Raw genomic sequence first — 24,467 nt, 5'->3', positions numbered from 1 at the left:
TGAAATACAATTCCCAATTTAGCAATTTCATAATTTAGTGGTTTCTGCTATATCAGAGCTATTTGAAATCTATCCCTAAAAGGGTATATAATATTCAAGGTGCACATTGGGTCATTCAGAATAACTTCACACACACCCGCTACTGTGTATTTCCAAGTCTAATTCTGGCACTAAACCCATACCTGTCACCCAGCGCCTAAATACTAGGCCTCAAATTTATATTCCGCTAAATCTGTCCCTAGTGCTGTAGCTGGGCGAGTTATTTAGTGTCTGTTCAAGCACATTTCTTGTTCTGGGTTGAAATACAATTCCCAATTTAGCAATTTCATAATTTAGTGGTTTCTGCTATATCAGAGCTATTTGAAATCTATCCCTAAAAGGGTATATAATATTCAAGGTGCACATAGGGTCATTCAGAATAACTTCACACACCCGCTACTGTGCATTTCCAAATCTAATTCTGTCACTAAACCCATACCTGTCACCCAGCGCCTAAATACTAGGCCTCAAATTTATATCCCGCTAAATCTCTCGTTACCGCTGTCCTGTTGTGGCTGGGAAAGTTATTTAGTGTCCGTCAAAGCACATTTTTTGTTCTGGGTTGAAATACAATTCCCAATTTAGCAATTTCATAATTTAGTCGTTTCTGCTATATCAGAGCTATTTGAAATCTATCCCTAAAAGGGTAGATCATATTGAAGGTGCACATAGGGTCATTCAGAATAACTTCACACACACGCTTCTGTGCATTTCCAAGTCTAATTCTGTCACTAAATCCATACCGGTCACCCAGCGCCTAAATACTAGGCCTCAAATTTATATCCCGCTGAATTTGAATACAATACATTGGGCCAAATAATATATTTGTTGTTGTGGTGAACCATAACAATGAGAAAAACATCTAGTAAGGGACGCGGACGTGGACATGGTCGTGGTGGTGTTAGTGGACCCTCTGGTGCTGGGAGAGGACGTGGCCGTTCTGCCACATCCACACGTCCTAGTGTACCAACTACCTCAGGTCCCAGTAGCCGCCAGAATTTACAGCGATATATGGTGGGGCCCAATGCCGTTCTAAGGATGGTAAGGCCTGAGCAGGTACAGGCATTAGTCAATTGGGTGGCCGACAGTGGATCCAGCACGTTCACATTATCTCCCACCCAGTCTTCTGCAGAAAGCGCACAGATGGCGCCTGAAAACCAACCCCATCAGTCTGTCACATCACCCCCATGCATACCAGGGAAACTGTCTCAGCCTCAAGTTATGCAGCAGTCTCTTATGCTGTTTGAAGACTCCGCTGGCAGGGTTTCCCAAGGGCATCCACCTAGCCCTTCCCCAGCGGTGAAAGACATAGAATGCACTGACGCACAACCACTTATGTTTCCTGATGATGAGGACATGGGAATACCACCTCAGCATGTCTCTGATGATGACGAAACACAGGTGCCAACTGCTGCGTCTTTCTGCAGTGTGCAGACTGAACAGGAGGTCAGGGATCAAGACTGGGTGGAAGACGATGCAGGGGACGATGAGGTCCTAGACCCCACATGGAATGAAGGTCGTGCCACTGACTTTCACAGTTCGGAGGAAGAGGCAGTGGTGAGACCGAGCCAACAGCGTAGCAAAAGAGGGAGCAGTGGGCAAAAGCAGAACACCCGCCGCCAAGAGACTCCGCCTGCTACTGACCGCCGCCATCTGGGACCGAGCACCCCAAAGGCAGCTTCAAGGAGTTCCCTGGCATGGCACTTCTTCAAACAATGTGCTGACGACAAGACCCGAGTGGTTTGCACGCTGTGCCATCAGAGCCTGAAGCGAGGCATTAACGTTCTGAACCTGAGCACAACCTGCATGACCAGGCACCTGCATGCAAAGCATGAACTGCAGTGGAGTAAACACCTTAAAACCAAGGAAGTCACTCAGGCTCCCCCTGCTACCTCTTCTGCTGCTGCCGCCTCGGCCTATTCTGCTGCTGCCGCCTCGGCCTCTTCCTCCGCCTCTGGAGGAACGTTGGCACCTGCCGCCCAGCAAACAGGGGATGTACCACCAACACCACCACCACCACCTCCGTCACCAAGCGTCTCAACCATGTCACACGCCAGCGTTCAGCTCTCCATCTCACAAACATTTGATAGAAAGCGTAAATTCCCACCTAGCCACCCTCGATCCCTGGCCCTGAATGCCAGCATTTCTAAACTACTGGCCTATGAAATGCTGTCATTTAGGCTGGTGGACACAGACAGCTTCAAACAGCTCATGTCGCTTGCTGTCCCACAGTATGTTGTTCCCAGCCGGCACTACTTCTCCAAGAGAGCCGTGCCTTCCCTGCACAACCAAGTATCCGATAAAATCAAGTGTGCACTGCGCAACGCCATCTGTGGCAAGGTCCACCTAACCACAGATACGTGGACCAGTAAGCACGGCCAGGGACGCTATATCTCCCTAACTGCACACTGGGTAAATGTAGTGGCAGCTGGGCCCCAGGCGGAGAGCTGTTTGGCGCACGTCCTTCCGCCGCCAAGGATCGCAGGGCAACATTCTTTGCCTCCTGTTGCCACCTCCTCCTTCTCGGCTTCCTCCTCCTCTTCTTCCACCTGCTCATCCAGTCAGCCACACACCTTCACCACCAACTTCAGCACAGCCCGGGGTAAACGTCAGCAGGCCATTCTGAAACTCATATGTTTGGGGGACAGGCCCCACACCGCACAGGAGTTGTGGCGGGGTATAGAACAACAGACCGACGAGTGGTTGCTGCCGGTGAGCCTCAAGCCCGGCCTGGTGGTGTGTGATAATGGGCGAAATCTCGTTGCAGCTCTGGGACTAGCCAATTTGACGCACATCCCTTGCTTGGCGCATGTGCTGAATTTGGTGGTGCAGAAGTTCATTCACAACTACCCCGACATGTCAGAGCTGCTGCATAAAGTGCGGGCCGTCTGTTCGCGCTTCCGGCGTTCACATCCTGCTGCTGCTCGCCTGTCTGCGCTACAGCGTAACTTCGGCCTTCCCGCTCACCGCCTCATATGCGACGTGCCCACCAGGTGGAACTCCACCTTGCACATGCTGGACAGACTGTGCGAGCAGCAGCAGGCCATAGTGGAGTTTCAGCTGCAGCACGCACGGGTCAGTCGCACTACAGAACAGCACCACTTCACCACCAATGACTGGGCCTCCATGCGAGACCTGTGTGCCCTGTTGCGCTGTTTCGAGTACTCCACCAACATGGCCAGTGGCGATGACACCGTTATCAGCGTTACAATACCACTTCTATGTCTCCTTGAGAAAACACTTAGGGCGATGATGGAAGAGGAGGTGGCCCAGGAGGAGGAGGAGGAGGAGGAAGAGGGGTCATTTTTAGCACTTTCAGGCCAGTCTCTTCGAAGTGACTCAGAGGGAGGTTTTTGGCAACAGCAGAGGCCAGGTACAAATGTGGCCAGCCAGGGCCCACTACTGGAGGACGAGGAGGACGAGGATGAGGAGGAGGTGGAGGAGGATGAGGATGAAGCATGGTCACAGCGGGGTGGCACCCAACGCAGCTCGGGTCCATCACTGGTGCGTGGCTGGGGGGAAAGGCAGGACGATGACGATACGCCTCCCACAGAGGACAGCTTGTCCTTACCCCTGGGCAGCCTGGCACACATGAGCGACTACATGCTGCAGTGCCTGCGCAACGACAGCAGAGTTGCCCACATTTTAACCTGTGCGGACTACTGGGTTGTCACCCTGCTGGATCCACGCTACAAAGACAATGTGCCCACCTTACTTCCTGCACTGGAGCGTGATAGGAAGATGCGCGAGTACAAGCGCACGTTGGTAGACGCGCTACTGAGAGCATTCCCAAATGTCACAGGGGAACAAGTGGAAGCCCAAGGCCAAGGCAGAGGAGGAGCAAGAGGTCGCCAAGGCAGCTGTGTCACGGCCAGCTCCTCTGAGGGCAGGGTTAGCATGGCAGAGATGTGGAAAACTTTTGTCAACACGCCACAGCTAACTGCACCACCACCTGATACGCAACGTGTTAGCAGGAGGCAACATTTCACTAACATGGTGGAACAGTACGTGTGCACACCCCTCCACGTACTGACTGATGGTTCGGCCCCATTCAACTTCTGGGTCTCTAAATTGTCCACGTGGCCAGAGCTAGCCTTTTATGCCTTGGAGGTGCTGGCCTGCCCGGCAGCCAGCGTTTTGTCTGAACGTGTATTCAGCACGGCAGGGGGCGTCATTACAGACAAACGCAGCCGCCTGTCTACAGCCAATGTGGACAAGCTGACGTTCATAAAAATGAACCAGGCATGGATCCCACAGGACCTGTCCGTCCCTTGTCCAGATTAGACATTAACTACCTCCCCATAACCATATATTATTGGACTCCAGGGCACTTCCTCATTCAATCCTATTTTTATTTTCATTTTACCATTATATTGAGAGGCTACCCAAAGTTGAATGAACCTCTCCTCTGCCTGTGTGCTAGGCCTAAATATATGCCAATGGACTGTTGCAGTGGTGGGTGACGTGAAGCCTCATTCTCTGCTATGACATGCAGACTAATTCTCTGCTGACATGAAGACAGATTCTCTGTTACGGGACCTCCCTCCTCTGCCTGGGTGCTGGGCCTAAATATATGCCAATGGACTGTTGCAGTGGTGGGTGACGTGAAGCCTGATTCTCTGCTATGACATGCAGACTAATTCTCTGCTGACATGAAGACAGATTCTCTGTTACGGGACCTCTCTCCTCTGCCTGTGTGTGTGCTGGGCCTAAATATATGCCAATGGACTGTTGCAGTGGTGGCTGACGTGAAGCCTCATTCTCTGCTATGACATGCAGACTAATTCTCTGCTGACATGAAGCCAGATTGTCTGTTACGGGACCTCTCTCCTCTGCCTGTGTGTGTGCTGGGCCTAAATATATGCCAATGGACTGTTGCAGTGGTGGCTGACGTGAAGCCTCATTCTCTGCTATGACATGCAGACTAATTCTCTGCTGACATGAAGACAGATTCTCTGTTACGGGACCTCTCTCCTCTGCCTGTGTGTGTGCTGGGCCTAAATATATGCCAATGGACTGTTGCAGTGGTGGCTGACGTGAAGCCTCATTCTCTGCTATGACATGCAGACTAATTCTCTGCTGACATGAAGCCAGATTGTCTGTTACGGGACCTCTCTCCTCTGCCTGTGTGTGTGCTGGGCCTAAATATATGCCAATGGACTGTTGCAGTGGTGGCTGACGTGAAGCCTCATTCTCTGCTATGACATGCAGACTAATTCTCTGCTGACATGAAGACAGATTCTCTGTTACGGGACCTCCCTCCTCTGCCTGGGTGCTGGGCCTAAATATATGCCAATGGACTGTTGCAGTGGTGGCTGACGTGAAGCCTCATTCTCTGCTATGACATGCAGACTAATTCTCTGCTGACATGAAGACAGATTCTCTGTTACGGGACCTCCCTCCTCTGCCTGGGTGCTGGGCCTAAATATATGCCAATGGACTGTTGCAGTGGTGGGTGACGTGAAGCCTCATTCTCTGCTATGACATGCAGACTGATTCTCTGCTGACATGAAGCCAGATTGTCTGTTACGGGACCTCCCTCCTCTGCCTGGGTGCTGGGCCTAAATATATGCCAATGGACTGTTGCAGTGGTGGCTGACGTGAAGCCTCATTCTCTGCTATGACATGCAGACTGATTCTCTGCTGACATGAAGCCAGATTGTCTGTTACGGGACCTCTCTCCTCTGCCTGTGTGCTAGGCCTAAATATATGCCAATGGACTGTTGCAGTGGTGGCTGACGTGAAGCCTCATTCTCTGCTATGACATGCAGACTGATTCTCTGCTGACATGAAGCCAGATCGTCTGTTACGGGACCTCTCTGCTCTGCCTGTGTGCTAGGCCTAAATATATGCCAATGGACTGTTGCAGTGGTGGGTGACGTGAAGCCTCATTCTCTGCTATGACATGCAGACTGATTCTCTGCTGTCATGAAGCCAGATTGTCTGTTACGGGACCTCTCTGCTCTGCCTGTGTGCTAGGCCTAAATATATGCCAATGGACTGTTGCAGTGGTGGGTGACGTGAAGCCTCATTCTCTGCTATGACATGCAGACTGATTCTCTGCTGACATGAAGCCAGATTGTCTGTTACGGGACCTCTCTCCTCTGCCTGTGTGCTAGGCCTAAATATATGCCAATGGACTGTTGCAGTGGTGGCTGACGTGAAGCCTCATTCTCTGCTATGACATGCAGACTAATTCTCTGCTGACATGAAGCCAGATTGTCTGTTACGGGACCTCTCTCCTCTGCCTGGGTGCTGGGCCTAAATTTATGACAATGGACTGTTGCAGTGGTGGCTGACGTGAAGCCTGATTCTCTGCTATGACATGCAGACTGATTCTCTGCTGACATGAAGCCAGATCCTCTGTTACGGGACCTCTCTCCTCTGCCTGTGTGTGTGCTGGGCCTAAATATATGCCAATGGACTGTTGCAGTGGTGGCTGACGTGAAGCCTCATTCTCTGCTATGACATGCAGACTGATTCTCTGCTGACATGAAGCCAGATTCTCTGTTACGGGACCTCTCTCCTCTGCCTGTGTGTGTGCTGGGCCTAAATATATGCCAATGGACTGTTGCAGTGGTGGCTGACGTGAAGCCTCATTCTCTGCTATGACATGCAGACTAATTCTCTGCTGACATGAAGACAGATTCTCTGTTACGGGACCTCCCTCCTCTGCCTGGGTGCTGGGCCTAAATATATGCCAATGGACTGTTGCAGTGGTGGCTGACGTGAAGCCTCATTCTCTGCTATGACATGCAGACTAATTCTCTGCTGACATGAAGACAGATTCTCTGTTACGGGACCTCTCTCCTCTGCCTGGGTGCCGGGGCCTAAATATCTGAGAATGGACTGTTCCAGTGGTGGGTGACGGGAAGCCAGATTCTCTGCTATGGAACCTCTCTCCAATTGATTTTGGTTAATTTTTATTTATTTAATTTTTATTTTAATTCATTTCCCTATCCACATTTGTTTACAGGGGATTTACCTACATGTTGCTGCCTTTTGCAGCCCTCTAGCTCTTTCCTGGGCTGTTTTACAGCCTTTTTAGTGCCGAAAAGTTCGGGTCCCCATTGACTTCAATGGGGTTCGGGTTCGGGACGAAGTTCGGATCGGGTTCGGATCCCGAACCCGAACATTTCCGGGATGTTCGGCCGAACTTCTCGAACCCGAACATCCAGGTGTTCGCTCAACTCTAGTTAAAAGTAGACATATTAGGCATCACCGCATTCGCAACAACCTGCCCTATAAAAATAACACATGACCTAATCCCTCGGGTGAACAATGTAAAAAAAAAAAAAAAAAGTGTCAAAAAAGCAGTTTTTTGTCACCTTACATCACAAAAAATGTAATAGCAAGCGATCAAAAAGTCATATGCACCCCAAAATAGTGGCAATAAAAACTTTATCTCATCCCGCAAAAATGATACCCAACCTCAGACAATCACACAAAAACTGAAGACTATGGAGACACTAAAACATTATCTTTTTTTTATTTAAAAAATGATATTATTGTGTAAAACTTACATAAATAAAAAAAAGTGTATATATTAGGTATTGCCACGTCCGTAACGACCTGTTCTATACAAATATCCCCTAACCCCTCAGATGAACACCGTAAAAAAAAAAATCATATGTACCCTAAAATAGTACCAACTAAACTGCCACCTTATCCCGTAGTTTCCAAAATGGGGGTTTCTACTCTAGGGGTGCATCAGGGGGTCTTCAAATGTGACATGGCAGCATAAAATCATCCCAGTGAAATCTGCCTTACAAAAACCATATGGCGTTCCTTTCCTTCTGCGCCCTGCCGTGTAACCGTACAGCAGTTTACGACTACATATGGGGTGTTTCTGTAAACGACAGAATCAGGGCAATAAATATTGAGTGTTTTTGGGCTGTTAACTTTGCTTTTTTAGTGGAATTTTTTTTATAAAAATTGAAAATCTGCCAAAAAAGTGAAATTCAGAAATTTCATCTCCATTTTCCATTAATTCTTGTGGAATCGGTCCTTAGTGGGTTTTGATAATTTTCTGAAAAAATTTCAAGATTTGTTTCTAAATTTCAAAGACTTCTAACGTCCCCAAAAAATAAAATGTCATTCACAAAATGATCCAAGCTTGAAGTAGACATATGGGAAATGTAAAGTAGTAACTATTGTTGGAGTTATTACTATCTATTATAAAAGTAGGGAAATTGAAATGTGCTAATTTTTCAAAATTTGGGGTAAATTTTGTATTTTTTTATAAATAAAAATGAAATTTTTGTGATATGTGATGAGAAAACAGTCTCAGAATGGCCTGGATAAGTAAAAGCGCTTAAAAGTTATTACCACATAAAGTGACATGTCAGATTTGCTAAAAATTGCCTGGGCAGAAAGGTGAAAAATGGCTTGGTCCTGAAAGGGTTAATATAACCCATACAAAGATGGTCTAGAACTCCACAAACTAAAAACAGTCTTTATTAAATATCAATGTGTTATAGGAATCAGTACTTTTAACCAGAGGTAGGGGCTGGGACAAGCAAGGTAAACATACCGTTTGTGAAGTTTTTATTATAACAGTAGTATGAATATGAAATTTTATTCTGCTGGATTCCACCCCTGCAAGTGCCCAGGAAGTATTGTTTCTGTGAAATGCTATATGCATTGAGCTTCACAGACCCTGCTCTCTGCTCTGAGTGACAGCAGAGAGCACTTCACAGTGAAGCTCCAACTACATGGCACTTGCAATACCTGGCAGAATAAAAGTTCATATTCACATTGCATCCATGTGTCACAAATGTCCCCTAGACTTTTGTGCCCTATTTTTTAACCACCAGTATTAACAGTCCATTTAATCAAGGGACGTGTGAAATAACCCATAGACTTTAATTGTTCTGAAAATGGACATGTGACGGTCAAAAACAAAAAAGACCATCACACGGGCATTTGGTGTGTGAATACAGCCTAAGTGTCAGATTCATATTTACTACATAGTATGTATCTTTCTATCCACCTATCTGAAGCAGGTCAAGATTTTCTGGTGCCCAAGGAAGTATGCACCCCTGACTATTTTCTTGTGCTCCATTCTATCTGAATTCTTATCAATATTCTAAAAATATCAACTTTACTATGATGATGTTTACACTTCAAAAAGACACTGAAAAAGTTTTCATCCTGTGTGACAGACACCATTCCCACACGAGTGGAGCACTCTTTGGACCCCAGTACCCCCCAGCGTTATCAGCCAACTGGCTGTACCTAGCGTCTTGCTAGTTTAGGAAAATAATTTAAGGCAAACCATTTTTTTAATTCATAAATTGCAGATTCTCAATCTAACCCTGGCCCTGATCATTCTCTCTCTGCATTCTCTCGTGCATTGATGTTAATACAATGTGTTTTTCATTTCTGATGACATTAGTATGCTTGGTATGAAATGAATAGCATCCAGATTCTGTTGTGTGTCCCTCTTTACTGAGTGACACTACAGGCTTTTCCTGTGGCCTTAACAAATGTGTTCTTCAAAATGATGATGTAGTGTGTAGCACAGAGCATCTATTTTTACCCATTTTGTGTGTTGTTTCTCTGCTTAGTGTCATATCCGTTTTTTTCATCATATATAGATAATTGTAAAACTTATCTGCAGGCCTCAGTCTCAATTGTTCAGTAATACTTTATCTTTTGTGTCATGTGTGCAGGGATGGAAAAATCAGTAAACAGGAGATGACTTCATATTTTCTGAAAGCCAGCTCTGTGCTCGATTGCAAAATGGGATTTATCCACAATTTCTGTGAGAGGACATTCCTTCGGCCTGTGTCATGTCAGCACTGTGGAAATCTGGTGTGTGTCTGTTCTGTAAGATATGTCAGTGTGAGCTATATGTAAAGATGACTCTGTAAGGAGGGCTGGTCACATTGGCTGTAGATAGGGGGAAAGCACACACAAGGCAGTTGCAAGAAGGGGGGAATGGCACATACTGTAGAGAGAATGAGCATCTGCTGCAAATTCTGCAGGGAGAGTGGGATCACAAACAGTTCCTATGTCAGTACAAGTAACAGGAGATCCCTAATGAGCTATAGAAGCCAAAATCAGTGCAGGAGCTAAGCTGTGCTTATGCATGAGAGCTAGTGAAGCCAGCAGCATCCTGGACAGATAGATCTCACATTCTGTATGTATTAACCTCAGGAGAAAACTCTAAAACTGGGAGCAGGTTCCAACTTTTTTTTTTACTGAAAATAACCACAAATATAAATCAAATCTATGTTTTCATGTCAAAGGTGTCCATATCCTTTAAGTTGTTTATAGATACAGGTATGTCATTACAACCAGTAAAAGTGATCTATGTCTTACTGTAAGGCTTCATGCACATGACTGTATTTTCATCTGGGAGGTATCATCATTTTTTCTGAATAGCACACTGACCCATTATTATTGTGGGGTAATGCAAAAATCCATATAGAAATTCTCCTATTCTGGTCCATATTACAGATAAGAATGGTCCTTTCTGTTGAAGGGAGTAAGAAAAATGAGTAAGTTATCCGTATTTGGCGGATCCATGGTTTGCAGACCAAAATACAGATAGGGTGCATGAAACCAAAAGAAGACTAACTGAACTAAAAGGGGTTATCCAAAATATAAACTCCATTTGTTCTTTTTGGACTCAAATGATGATGTATTGTATTGTAGAGCACTCCTCTAAAATACATTGGACACTATGAATTAATATTGATGACAACAGCGATGAGCAAGAAGAGAGAAGGGAGACGGCACATGCACACTGCGCACACCGTCTCCTCATACAGCTGATTGGTATCCTGCGGATAGGTCATCAATATACGAGAGCTCCGAGAACCCCTTTAAAATTGTGTAGCCTGGTTGTAAAAAGCATTTAAAAGGCATCATGCAACATTCTATACAGTAATCCAACACAACAGCTCCAAACAAACCCATGTCTCTATATGAGGGAGGATTGAAATATTGAAAGTTTAAAATATTTGCAACACACTAAGGGAAACTGTACAGGTATTTAGGATGCCTCAAATTCCAGAACTCTTCTGATAATGCCTCATTCACACATCATTGTTTTGATCAGTGATTTCCATCAGTGTGCGGCTCTAAACACAGATCAGGTGCCGATCTTTCCCTTATAACATATGTCTGTGAAGGCTCCAATCTTTCTTAGTGCTGGTGTATTAAAATGAACTGCTGAGAACACAGTTACATTTTATCAATATTTCTCTTGCAGATACTTGGAATATATAAGAAAGGACTGAAATGTCGAGGTAAGACTTAGGGGGCCTTCACATATCCTCGATTTTTACACCAAAGATAGTCTGCTGCAAAATTTGCATGTCTTTTCATTGGAAAGGGTGACATTCCTTCCTTGGGCGCAGGCGTAGTGAGGAAGTTGGCAGCAGGAGCGCGTCCTTCACTCTCTGCGCCTGCACCGAATACTAAATGGGACGGCGCAGGCGCATTATTTATGGGACGATGAGGAGAACTTGAAATTCATTCAACTAGACCTGGACGTGCCAAAGGGTGCATAGACCAAGCCTCTAGATGCTGAAGCAACGCCCTAATAGCACCTAGAGGCATTAGCATATTTTAAATGTCTTTTTTTTTAAGAGAACGGCGGCAGGCAGGGAGTTATAAAGCATACTGTTATGTACTGCTGACATTAGCACATCGCTGATGTCCGTCAGCTAAATAACATTATTTCTCATGACAGACACCTTTTAAGAGCCAATAAAATATTGACTGGGAATATATTGGGCCGATTGTTCCTGTGGATGAACCTTATTCTAATAAGTAATTACACTAATGATTATGAATAATGATGCAGTCACTTACAATGAACCACCATATCACTGGAGAACTACAAACCGGATTCCAAAAAAGTTGGGACACTATACAAATCGTGAATAAAAACTGAATGCAATGATGTGGAGGTGCCAACTTCTAATATTTTATTCAGAATAGAACATAAATCACGGAACAAAAGTTTAAACTGAGAAAATGTACCATTTTAAGGGAAAAATATGTTGAATCAGAATTTCATGGTGTCAACAAATCCCCCAAAAGTTGGGACAAGGCCATTTTCACCACTGTGTGGCATCTCCCCTTCTTCTTACAACACTCAACAGACGTCTGGGGACCGAGGAGACCAGTTTCTCAAGTTTAGAAATAGGAATGCTCTCCCATTCTTGTCTAATACAGGCCTCTAACTGTTCAATAGTCTTGGGCTTTCTTTGTTGCACCTTCCTCTTTATGATGTGCCAAATGTTCTCTATAGGTGAAAGATCTGGACTGCAGACTGGCCATTTCAGTACCCGGATCCTTCTCCTACGCAGCCATGATGTTGTGATTGATGCAGAATGTGGTCTGGCATTATCTTGTTGAAAAATGCAGGGTCTTCCCTGAAAGAGATGACGTCTGGATGCAAGCATACGTTGTTCTAGCACCTGAATATATTTTTCTGCATTGATGGTGCCTTTCCAGGCATGCAAGCTGCCCATGCCACACGCACTCATGCAACCCCATACCATCAGAGATGCAGGCTTCTGAACTGAGCGTTGATAACAACTTGGGTTGTCCTTGTCCTCTTTGGTCCGGATGACATGGCGTCCCAGATTTCCAAAAAGAACTTCGAATCGTGACTCGTCTGACCACAGAACAGTCTTCCATTTTGCCACACTCCATTTTAAATGATCCCTGGCTCAGTGAAAACGCCTGAGCTTGTGGATCTTGCTTAGAAATGGCTTCTTCTTTGCACTGTAGAGTTTTAGCTGGCAACGGCGGATGGCACGGTGGATTGTGTTCACTGACAATGGTTTCTGGAAGTATTCCTGAGCCCATTCTGTGATTTCCTTTACAGTAGCAATCCTGTTTGTGGTGCAGTGTCGTTTAAGGGCCCGGAGATCACGGGCATCCAGTATGGTTTTACGGCCTTGACCCTTACGCACAGAGATTGTTCCAGATTCTCTGAATCTTCGGATGATGTTATGCACAGTTGATGATGATAGATGCAAAGTCTTTGCAATTTTTCGCTGGGTAACACCTTTCTGATATTGCTCCACTATCTTTCTGCGCAACATTGTGGGAATTGGTGATCCTCTACCCATGTTGGCTTCTGAGAGACACTGCCACTCTGAGAAGCTCTTTTTATACCCAATCATGTTGCCAATTGACCTAATTAGTGTTAATTGGTCTTCCAGCTCTTCGTTATGCTCAAATTTACTTTTTCCAGCCTCTTATTGCTACTTGTCCCAACTTTTTGGGGATTTGTTGACACCGTGAAAATTTGAATCAACGTATTTTTCCTTTAAAATTATACATTTACTCGGATTAAACGTTTGATCTGTCATTTACGTTCTATTACAAATAAAATATTGATATTTGCCATCTCTACATCATTGCATTCAGTTTTTATTCACAATTTGTTTAGTGTCCCAACTTTTTTGGAATCCGGTTTGTACAGTATGTCTTGCCACTAGAGATCAGCGAATTGATTTGTACAAATTGAATTTGTTAAAAATATAAATCTACCTCTTCGAGCAGTGAGGGGCTGGCCTCACTACTGAAAAGACTCCCGTCTCCCCCCTTGCGCCATTGGTCTGAGTACAAAGTCTCTGCTGCTACCTGAGCAGTGCACATGCCAACTGTGCGTATGCCGCTACACTTCCAGATGTACCCAGGTGTAAGCGGCACATGCACAGTTGGCATCTGCGTTGCTCAGGGAGCAGCAGGAGAGCCTCTGCAATTCTGCTGCTACTTGGAGTAATGGAGCAGATGCGAGATTGGCAGGGCTAGATGAGATGTCTCGATGCTCAAGGAGGCAGTTTAAAGTTACATCAGAGGCAAACTGAATAGTATTAAAAGCAAACATTTTATTACATCAAAGTTATATGGAGTACATCATTCTTAGCTTGTGCAGCAGGACTAAACACACATACTGTATATTCTGATCAACCATTAAAACCATTGACGTGAATAACTTTGAACAATGAAAAGTGTTGGATATATTGAGTAGTAAGTAAACATTCAGACCCTGATTTATCACACTGGTTTTGTCTCTATTTTGGAGTCAATTTCATTTCATTTCACTTATAGGGCAAATGTTATCTGTCACAATTTAAGACATTCTGCTGTTTTGTAGCTATGAAGTATATATATATATATATATATATATATATGTATATATGTATATTTTTTTTTTGCCTTATTTATCATTGGGGCATTTGGAAATGTCCCCAAAATATATCTCAGCTTTACTCCACTCCTGATCTGCCATAAATGTGACAGGTGAGCTTTACACAAATAGAAAAATGTGAAGATTAACTTCAATTTCTCCCCTCTTGATATACCAGGACCTCAGTACTTGAAGTTGGTACGTTGGAAGCAGGAACACTGGATAAGTGCCCCATCACAGAACCCTACATTTCTGTCCGCATCTGTTCCACAATTCCACAGATTGGATGTGGACCCATTCATTTCAATGGGGATGCAAAAGATGCATACAGCACACCGTGTGCCATCCGCATCCAGATGTCCATTCCGTGGCCCCATAAAAAATATAGAACATGTCTTATTCTTGCCAATATTTGCGGACAAAAATAGGCATTTCTATCATGGAGGGGAACGTAGAATGCAGAAGGCACACGGGCGGTAGCTGTGTTTTGCGGATCTGCAATTTGCAGTCCACAAAAGCAGATATGGTTGTGTGAATGAGCCCTAAGTGTAAGAATGTTATTTCAGTAAATTTTATTACATAATTACACGTAATGCAAAAAAAAAGGAAAGCCATATAGGTATTATCTCCTCTGTGCCAGAAAAATGGCTCTAAAAAGTTGCAAACAGTTTTGCGACTTTGAGGTTTTACTCACCGCTCACCAACTTTCAAAGTAGCAAGCGGTAAGGGGCTGGAGTAGGCAGTCCATCAAATGTATTATAATCTACACTAGGAAACTTCTTAATCATTGAAACACATCTAAAGGAAGCAAAAGCTATTGAGACCAGCATATTAAATGTCCTGCATAATACTTGAGTATATATCCCAACCTCATCCACCAACCCAATCAAAGTAGAGAGAGAGAGAGAGAGGGAGAAAAAAAATGTAACTTCCTCAGGTAAGAAAATCTAAGGAGATCAGGCAGATGTGTACAGTCGTGGCCAAAAGTTTTGAGAATTACATAAATATTGGAAATTGGAAAAGTTGCTGCTTAAGTTTTTATGATAGCAATTTGCATATACTCCAGAATGTTATGAAGAGTGATCAGATGAATTGCATAGTCCTTCTTTGCCATGAAAATTAACTGAATCCCCCAAAAAACTTTCCACTGCATGTCATTGCTGTCATTAAAGGACCTGCTGAGATCATTTCAGTAATTGTCTTGTTAACTCAGGTGAGAATGTTGATGAGCACAAGGCTGGAGATCATTATGTCAGGCTGATTGGGTTAAAATGGCAGACTTGACCTGTTAAAAGGAGGGTGATGCTTGAAATCATTGTTCTTCCATTGTTAACCATAGTGACCTGCTAAGAAACGCGTGCAGCCATCATTGCGTTGCATAAAAATGGCTTCACAGGCAAGGATATTGTGTCTACTAAGATTGCACCTCAATCAACAATTTATAGGATCATCAAGAACTTCAAGGAAAGAGGTTCAATTCTTGTTAAGAAGGCTTAAGGGCGTCCAAGAAAGTCCAGCAAGCGCCAGGATCGTCCCCTAAAGAGGATTCAGCTGCGGGATAGGAGTGCCACCAGTGCAGAGCTTGCTCAGGAATGGCAGCAAGCAGTGAGCGCATCTGCACGCACAGTGAGGCGAAGACTTTTGGAACATGGTCTGGTGTCAGGAAGGGCAGCAAAGAAGCCACTTTTCTCCAAATAAAACATCAGGGACAGATTGATCTTCTGCAGAAAATATGGTGAATGGACTGCTGAGGACTGGGGCAAAGTCATATTCTCCGATGAAGCCTCTTTCCAATTGTTTGGGGCATCAGGAAAAAGGCTTGTCTGGAGAAGAAAAGGTGACCGCTACCATCAGTCCTGTGTCATGCCAACAGTAAAGCACCCTGAGACCATTCATGTATGGGGTTGCTTCTCATCCAAGGGAGTGGGCTCACTCACAATTTTGCCCAAAAACACAGCCATGAATAAAGAATGGTACCAAAACACCCTCCAACCGCAACTTCTTCCAACAACAGTTTGGTGAAGAACAATGCATTTTCCCATTGAGAACTTGTGGTCAATCCTCAAGAGGCGGGTGGACAAACAAAAACCCACTAATTTTGACAAATTCCAAGAAGTGATTATGAAAGAATGGGTTGCTATTAGGGATGAGCGAACTCGAACTGTATAGTTCGGGTTCGTACCGAATTTTGGGGTGTCCGTGACACGGACCCGAACCCGGACATTTTCGTAAAAGTCCGGGTTCGGGTTCGGTGTTCGTCGCTTTCTTGGCGCTTTTGTGACGCTTTCTTGGCGCTTTTTGAAAGGCTGCAAAGCAGCCAATCAACAAGCGTCATACTACTTGCCCCAAGAGGCCATCACAGCCATGCCTACTATTGGCATGGCTGTGATTGGCCAGAGCACCATGTGACCCAGCCTCTATTTAAGCTGGAGTCACATAGCGCCGCCCGTCACTCTGCTCTGATTAGCGTAGGGAGAGGTTGCGGCTGCGACAGTAGGGCGAGATTAGGCAGATTAACTCCTCCAAAGGACTTGATTAACTGATCGATCTGCAGCTGTGGATCATTGAGCTGCTGATCCTCAATTGCTCACTGTTTTTAGGCTGCCCAGACCGTTTGTCAGTCACATTTTTCTGGGGTGATCGGCGGCCATTTTGTGTCTTGTGGTGCGCCAGCACAAGCTGCGACCAAGTGCATTTAACCCTCAATGGTGTGGTTGTTTTTTGGCTAAAGCCTACATCAGGGTGAAGCTGTCACACCAAGTGCATTTAACCAGCAATAGTCTGTTCATTTTTTGGCCATATACAAAATCAGGGGCAAGCTGCGCCTGTCACCAAGTGTATTTAACCCTCAATGGTGTGGTTGTTTTTTGGCTAAAGCCTACATCAGGGTGAAGCTGTCACACCAAGTGCATTTAACCAGCAATAGTCTGTTCATTTTTTGGCCATATACAAAATCAGGGGCAAGCTGCGCCTGTCACCAAGTGCATTTAACCCTCAATGGTGTGGTTGTTTTTTGGCTAAAGCCTACATCAGGGTGAAGCTGTCACACCAAGTGCATTTAACCAGCAATAGTCTGTTCATTTTTTGGCCATATACAAAATCAGGGGCAAGCTGCGCCTGTCACCAAGTGCATTTAACCCTCAATGGTGTGGTTGTTTTTTGGCTAAAGCCTACATCAGGGTGAAGCTGTCACACCAAGTGCATTTAACCAGCAATAGTCTGTTCATTTTTTGGCCATATACAAAATCAGGGGCAAGCTGCGCCTGTCACCAAGTGCATTTAACCCTCAATGGTGTGGTTGTTTTCTGGCTAAAGCCTACATCAGGGTGAAGCTGTCACACCAAGTGCATTTAACCAGCAATAGTCTGTTTATTTTTTGGCCATATACTACATCAGGGGCAAGCTGCGCCCGTCACCAAGTGCATTTAACCCTCAGTAGTGTGGTTGGTCAAGCTGTGACACCAAGTGCATTTAACCAGCAATAGTCTGTTCATTTTTTGGCCATATACTACATCAGGGGCAAGCTGCGCCCGTCACCAAGTGCATTTAACCAGCAATAGTGTGGTTATTTTTTGGCCATATCCCAGTCTAATTCTGTCACTAAATCCATACCGGTCACCCAGCGCCTAAATACTAGGCCTCAAATTTATATCCCGCTAAATCTCTCGTTACCGCTGTCCTGTTGTAGCTGGGAAAGTTATTTAGTGTCCGTCAAAGCACATTTTTTGTTCTGGGTTGAAGTACAATTCCCAATTTAGCAATTTCATAATTTAGTGGTTTCTGCTATATCAGAGCTATTTGAAATCTATCCCTAAAAGGGTATATAATATTCAAGGTGCACATTGGGTCATTCAGAATAACTTCACACACACCCGCTACTGTGTATTTTCAAGTCTAATTCTGTCACTAAACCCATACCTGTCACCCAGCGCCTAAATACTAGGCCTCAAATTTATATCCTGCTAAATCTCTCGTTACCGCTGTCCTGTTGTAGCTGGGAAAGTTATTTAGTGTCCGTCAAAGCACATTTTTTGTTCTGGGTTGAAATACAATTCCCAATTTAGCAATTTCATAATTTAGTGGTTTCTGCTATATCAGAGCTATTTGAAATCTATCCCTAAAAGGGTAGATCATATTGAAGGTGCACATAGGGTCATTCAGAATAACTTCACACACACCCGCTACTGTGTATTTCCAAGTCTAATTCTGTCACTAAACCCATACCTGTCACCCAGCGCCTAAATACTAGGCCTCAAATTTATATCCCGCTAAATCTCTCGTTACCGCTGTCCTGTTGTAGCTGGGAAAGTTATTTAGTGTCCGTCAAAGCACATTTTTTGTTCTGGGTTGAAGTACAATTCCCAATTTAGCAATTTCATAATTTAGTGGTTTCTGCTATATCAGAGCTATTTGAAATCTATCCCTAAAAGGGTATATAATATTCAAGGTGCACATTGGGTCATTCAGAATAACTTCACACACACCCGCTACTGTGTATTTCCAAGTCTAATTCTGTCACTAAACCCATACCTGTCACCCAGCGCCTAAATACTAGGCCTCAAATTTATATCCTGCTAAATCTCTCGTTACCGCTGTACTGTTGTTGCTTGGAAAGATATTTAGTGTCCGTCAAAGCACATTTTTTGTTCTGGGTTGAAGTACAATTCCCAATTTAGCAATTTCATAATTTAGTGGTTTCTGCTATATCAGAGCTATTTGAAATCTATCCCTAAAAGGGTATATAATATTCAAGGTGCACATTGGGTCATTCAGAATAACTTCACACACACCCGCTACTGTGTATTTTCAAGTCTAATTCTGTCACTAAACCCATACCTGTCACCCAGCGCCTAAATACTAGGCCTCAAATTTATATCCTGCTAAATCTCTCGTTACCGCTGTCCTGTTGTAGCTGGGAAAGTTATTTAGTGTCCGTCAAAGCACATTTTTTCTTCTGGGTTGAAATACAATTCCCAATTTAGCAATTTCATAATTTAGTGGTTTCTGCTATATCAGAGCTATTTGAAATCTATCCCTAAAAGGGTAGATCATATTGAAGGTGCACATAGGGTCATTCAGAATAACTTCACACACACCCGCTACTGTGTATTTCCAAGTCTAATTCTGTCACTAAACCCATACCTGTCACCCAGCGCCTAAATACTAGGCCTCAAATTTATATCCCGCTAAATCTCTCGTTACCGCTGTCCTGTTGTAGCTGGGAAAGTTATTTAGTGTCCGTCAAAGCACATTTTTTGTTCTGGGTTGAAGTACAATTCCCAATTTAGCAATTTCATAATTTAGTGGTTTCTGCTATATCAGAGCTATTTGAAATCTATCCCTAAAAGGGTATATAATATTCAAGGTGCACATTGGGTCATTCAGAATAACTTCACACACACCCGCTACTGTGTATTTCCAAGTCTAATTCTGTCACTAAACCCATACCTGTCACCCAGCGCCTAAATACTAGGCCTCAAATTTATATCCTGCTAAATCTCTCGTTACCGCTGTACTGTTGTTGCTTGGAAAGATATTTAGTGTCCGTCAAAGCACATTTTTTGTTCTGGGTTGAAGTACAATTCCCAATTTAGCAATTTCATAATTTAGTGGTTTCTGCTATATCAGAGCTATTTGAAATCTATCCCTAAAAGGGTATATAATATTCAAGGTGCACATTGGGTCATTCAGAATAACTTCACACACACCCGCTACTGTGTATTTTCAAGTCTAATTCTGTCACTAAACCCATACCTGTCACCCAGCGCCTAAATACTAGGCCTCAAATTTATATCCTGCTAAATCTCTCGTTACCGCTGTCCTGTTGTAGCTGGGAAAGTTATTTAGTGTCCGTCAAAGCACATTTTTTGTTCTGGGTTGAAATACAATTCCCAATTTAGCAATTTCATAATTTAGTGGTTTCTGCTATATCAGAGCTATTTGAAATCTATCCCTAAAAGGGTAGATCATATTGAAGGTGCACATAGGGTCATTCAGAATAACTTCACACACACCCGCTACTGTGTATTTCCAAGTCTAATTCTGTCACTAAACCCATACCTGTCACCCAGCGCCTAAATACTAGGCCTCAAATTTATATCCTGCTAAATCTCTCGTTACCGCTGTACTGTTGTTGCTGGGCAAGATATTTAGTGTCCGTCAAAGCACATTTTTTGTTCTGGGTTGAAATACAATTCCCAATTTAGCAATTTCATAATTTAGTGGTTCCTGCTATATCAGAGCTATTTGAAATCTATCCCAAAAAGGGTATATAATATTCAAGGTGCACATAGGGTCATTCAGAATAACTTCACACACACGCTTCTGTGCATTTCCAAGTCTAATTCTGTCACTAAATCCATACCGGTCACCCAGCGCCTAAATACTAGGCCTCAAATTTATATCCCGCTGAATTTGAATACAATACATTGGGCCAAATAATATATTTGTTGTTGTGGTGAACCATAACAATGAGAAAAACATCTAGTAAGGGACGCGGACGTGGACATGGTCGTGGTGGTGTTAGTGGACCCTCTGGTGCTGGGAGAGGACGTGGCCGTTCTGCCACATCCACACGTCCTAGTGTACCAACTACCTCAGGTCCCAGTAGCCGCCAGAATTTACAGCGATATATGGTGGGGCCCAATGCCGTTCTAAGGATGGTAAGGCCTGAGCAGGTACAGGCATTAGTCAATTGGGTGGCCGACAGTGGATCCAGCACGTTCACATTATCTCCCACCCAGTCTTCTGCAGAAAGCGCACAGATGGCGCCTGAAAACCAACCCCATCAGTCTGTCACATCACCCCCATGCATACCAGGGAAACTGTCTCAGCCTCAAGTTATGCAGCAGTCTCTTATGCTGTTTGAAGACTCCGCTGGCAGGGTTTCCCAAGGGCATCCACCTAGCCCTTCCCCAGCGGTGAAAGACATAGAATGCACTGACGCACAACCACTTATGTTTCCTGATGATGAGGACATGGGAATACCACCTCAGCATGTCTCTGATGATGACGAAACACAGGTGCCAACTGCTGCGTCTTTCTGCAGTGTGCAGACTGAACAGGAGGTCAGGGATCAAGACTGGGTGGAAGACGATGCAGGGGACGATGAGGTCCTAGACTCCACATGGAATGAAGGTCGTGCCACTGACTTTCACAGTTCGGAGGAAGAGGCAGTGGTGAGACCGAGCCAACAGCGTAGCAAAAGAGGGAGCAGTGGGCAAAAGCAGAACACCCGCCGCCAAGAGACTCCGCCTGCTACTGACCGCCGCCATCTGGGACCGAGCACCCCAAAGGCAGCTTCAAGGAGTTCCCTGGCATGGCACTTCTTCAAACAATGTGCTGACGACAAGACCCGAGTGGTTTGCACGCTGTGCCATCAGAGCCTGAAGCGAGGCATTAACGTTCTGAACCTGAGCACAACCTGCATGACCAGGCACCTGCATGCAAAGCATGAACTGCAGTGGAGTAAACACCTTAAAACCAAGGAAGTCACTCAGGCTCCCCCTGCTACCTCTTCTGCTGCTGCCGCCTCGGCCTATTCTGCTGCTGCCGCCTCGGCCTCTTCCTCCGCCTCTGGAGGAACGTTGGCACCTGCCGCCCAGCAAACAGGGGATGTACCACCAACACCACCACCACCACCTCCGTCACCAAGCGTCTCAACCATGTCACACGCCAGCGTTCAGCTCTCCATCTCACAAACATTTGATAGAAAGCGTAAATTCCCACCTAGCCACCCTCGATCCCTGGCCCTGAATGCCAGCATTTCTAAACTACTGGCCTATGAAATGCTGTCATTTAGGCTGGTGGACACAGACAGCTTCAAACAGCTCATGTCGCTTGCTGTCCCACAGTATGTTGTTCCCAGCCGGCACTACTTCTCCAAGAGAGCCGTGCCTTCCCTGCACAACCAAGTATCCGATAAAATCAAGTGTGCACTGCGCAACGCCATCTGTAGCAAGGTCCACCTAACCACAGATACGTGGACCAGTAAGCACGGCCAGGGACGCTATATCTCCCTAACTGCACACTGGGTAAATGTAGTGGCAGCTGGGCCCCAGGCGGAGAGCTGTTTGGCGCACGTCCTTCCGCCGCCAAGGATCGCAGGGCAACATTCTTTGCCTCCTGTTGCCACCTCCTCCTTCTCGGCTTCCTCCTCCTCTTCTTCCACCTGCTCATCCAGTCAGCCACACACCTTCACCACCAACTTCAGCACAGCCCGGGGTAAACGTCAGCAGGCCATTCTGAAACTCATATGTTTGGGGGACAGGCCCCACACCGCACAGGAGTTGTGGCGGGGTATTGAACAACAGACCGACGAGTGGTTGCTGCCGGTGAGCCTCAAGCCCGGCCTGGTGGTGTGCGAAATCTCGTTGCAGCTCTGGGACTAGCCAATTTGACGCACATCCCTTGCTTGGCGCATGTGCTGAATTTGGTGGTGCAGAAGTTCATTCACAACTACCCCGACATGTCAGAGCTGCTGCATAAAGTGCGGGCCGTCTGTTCGCGCTTCCGGCGTTCACATCCTGCCGCTGCTCGCCTGTCTGCGCTACAGCGTAACTTCGGCCTTCCCGCTCACCGCCTCATATGCGACGTGCCCACCAGGTGGAACTCCACCTTGCACATGCTGGACAGACTGTGCGAGCAGCAGCAGGCCATAGTGGAGTTTCAGCTGCAGCACGCACGGGTCAGTCGCACTACAGAACAGCACCACTTCACCACCAATGACTGGGCCTCCATGCGAGACCTGTGTGCCCTGTTGCGCTGTTTCGAGTACTCCACCAACATGGCCAGTGGCGATGACACCGTTATCAGCGTTACAATACCACTTCTATGTCTCCTTGAGAAAACACTTAGGGCGATGATGGAAGAGGAGGTGGCCCAGGAGGAGGAGGAGGAGGAGGAGGAAGAGGGGTCATTTTTAGCACTTTCAGGCCAGTCTCTTCGAAGTGACTCAGAGGGAGGTTTTTGGCAACAGCAGAGGCCAGGTACAAATGTGGCCAGCCAGGGCCCACTACTGGAGGACGAGGAGGACGAGGATGAGGAGGAGGTGGAGGAGGATGAGGATGAAGCATGGTCACAGCGGGGTGGCACCCAACGCAGCTCGGGTCCATCACTGGTGCGTGGCTGGGGGGAAAGGCAGGACGATGACGATACGCCTCCCACAGAGGACAGCTTGTCCTTACCCCTGGGCAGCCTGGCACACATGAGCGACTACATGCTGCAGTGCCTGCGCAACGACAGCAGAGTTGCCCACATTTTAACCTGTGCGGACTACTGGGTTGCCACCCTGCTGGATCCACGCTACAAAGACAATGTGCCCACCTTACTTCCTGCACTGGAGCGTGATAGGAAGATGCGCGAGTACAAGCGCACGTTGGTAGACGCGCTACTGAGAGCATTCCCAAATGTCACAGGGGAACAAGTGGAAGCCCAAGGCCAAGGCAGAGGAGGAGCAAGAGGTCGCCAAGGCAGCTGTGTCACGGCCAGCTCCTCTGAGGGCAGGGTTAGCATGGCAGAGATGTGGAAAACTTTTGTCAACACGCCACAGCTAACTGCACCACCACCTGATACGCAACGTGTTAGCAGGAGGCAACATTTCACTAACATGGTGGAACAGTACGTGTGCACACCCCTCCACGTACTGACTGATGGTTCGGCCCCATTCAACTTCTGGGTCTCTAAATTGTCCACGTGGCCAGAGCTAGCCTTTTATGCCTTGGAGGTGCTGGCCTGCCCGGCAGCCAGCGTTTTGTCTGAACGTGTATTCAGCACGGCAGGACGCGTCATTACAGACAAACGCAGCCGCCTGTCTACAGCCAATGTGGACAAGCTGACGTTCATAAAAATGAACCAGGCATGGATCCCACAGGACCTGTCCGTCCCTTGTCCAGATTAGACATTAACTACCTCCCCATAACCATATATTATTGGACTCCAGGGCACTTCCTCATTCAATCCTATTTTTATTTTCATTTTACCATTATATTGCAAGGCTACCCAAAGTTGAATGAACCTCTCCTCTGCCTGTGTGCTAGGCCTAAATATATGCCAATGGATTGTTGCAGTGGTGGCTGACGTGAAGCCTCATTCTCTGCTATGACATGCAGACTGATTCTCTGGTGACATGAAGCCAGATTGTCTGTTACGGGACCTCTCTCCTCTGCCTGGGTGCTGGGCCTGAATTTATGACAATGGACTGTTGCAGTGGTGGCTGACGTGAAGCCTGATTCTCTGCTATGACATGCAGACTGATTCTCTGCTG

General features: G+C 45.7%; 1 protein-coding gene across 11 annotated transcripts in view; it reads left to right on the top strand.

The window, feature by feature from the left end:
• RASGRP2 (RAS guanyl releasing protein 2) overlaps positions 1–24,467 on the top strand; it is a 304,234-nt gene that overhangs the window by 222,109 nt on the left and 57,658 nt on the right. For all 11 annotated transcript variants that reach the window (XM_044269509.1, XM_044269505.1, XM_044269502.1 and 8 more), the window contains 2 exons: positions 9,714–9,855; positions 11,261–11,297. In XM_044269509.1, coding sequence (XP_044125444.1) covers positions 9,714–9,855; positions 11,261–11,297 — 179 coding nt within the window. The remainder of the gene's footprint in view (positions 1–9,713; positions 9,856–11,260; positions 11,298–24,467) is intronic.

Source organism: Bufo gargarizans, chromosome 10, assembly GCF_014858855.1.
Source record: "Bufo gargarizans isolate SCDJY-AF-19 chromosome 10, ASM1485885v1, whole genome shotgun sequence".
Classification (NCBI taxonomy): Eukaryota; Metazoa; Chordata; class Amphibia; order Anura; family Bufonidae; genus Bufo; species Bufo gargarizans.
This window is presented reverse-complemented; position numbering and strand designations above follow the sequence as displayed.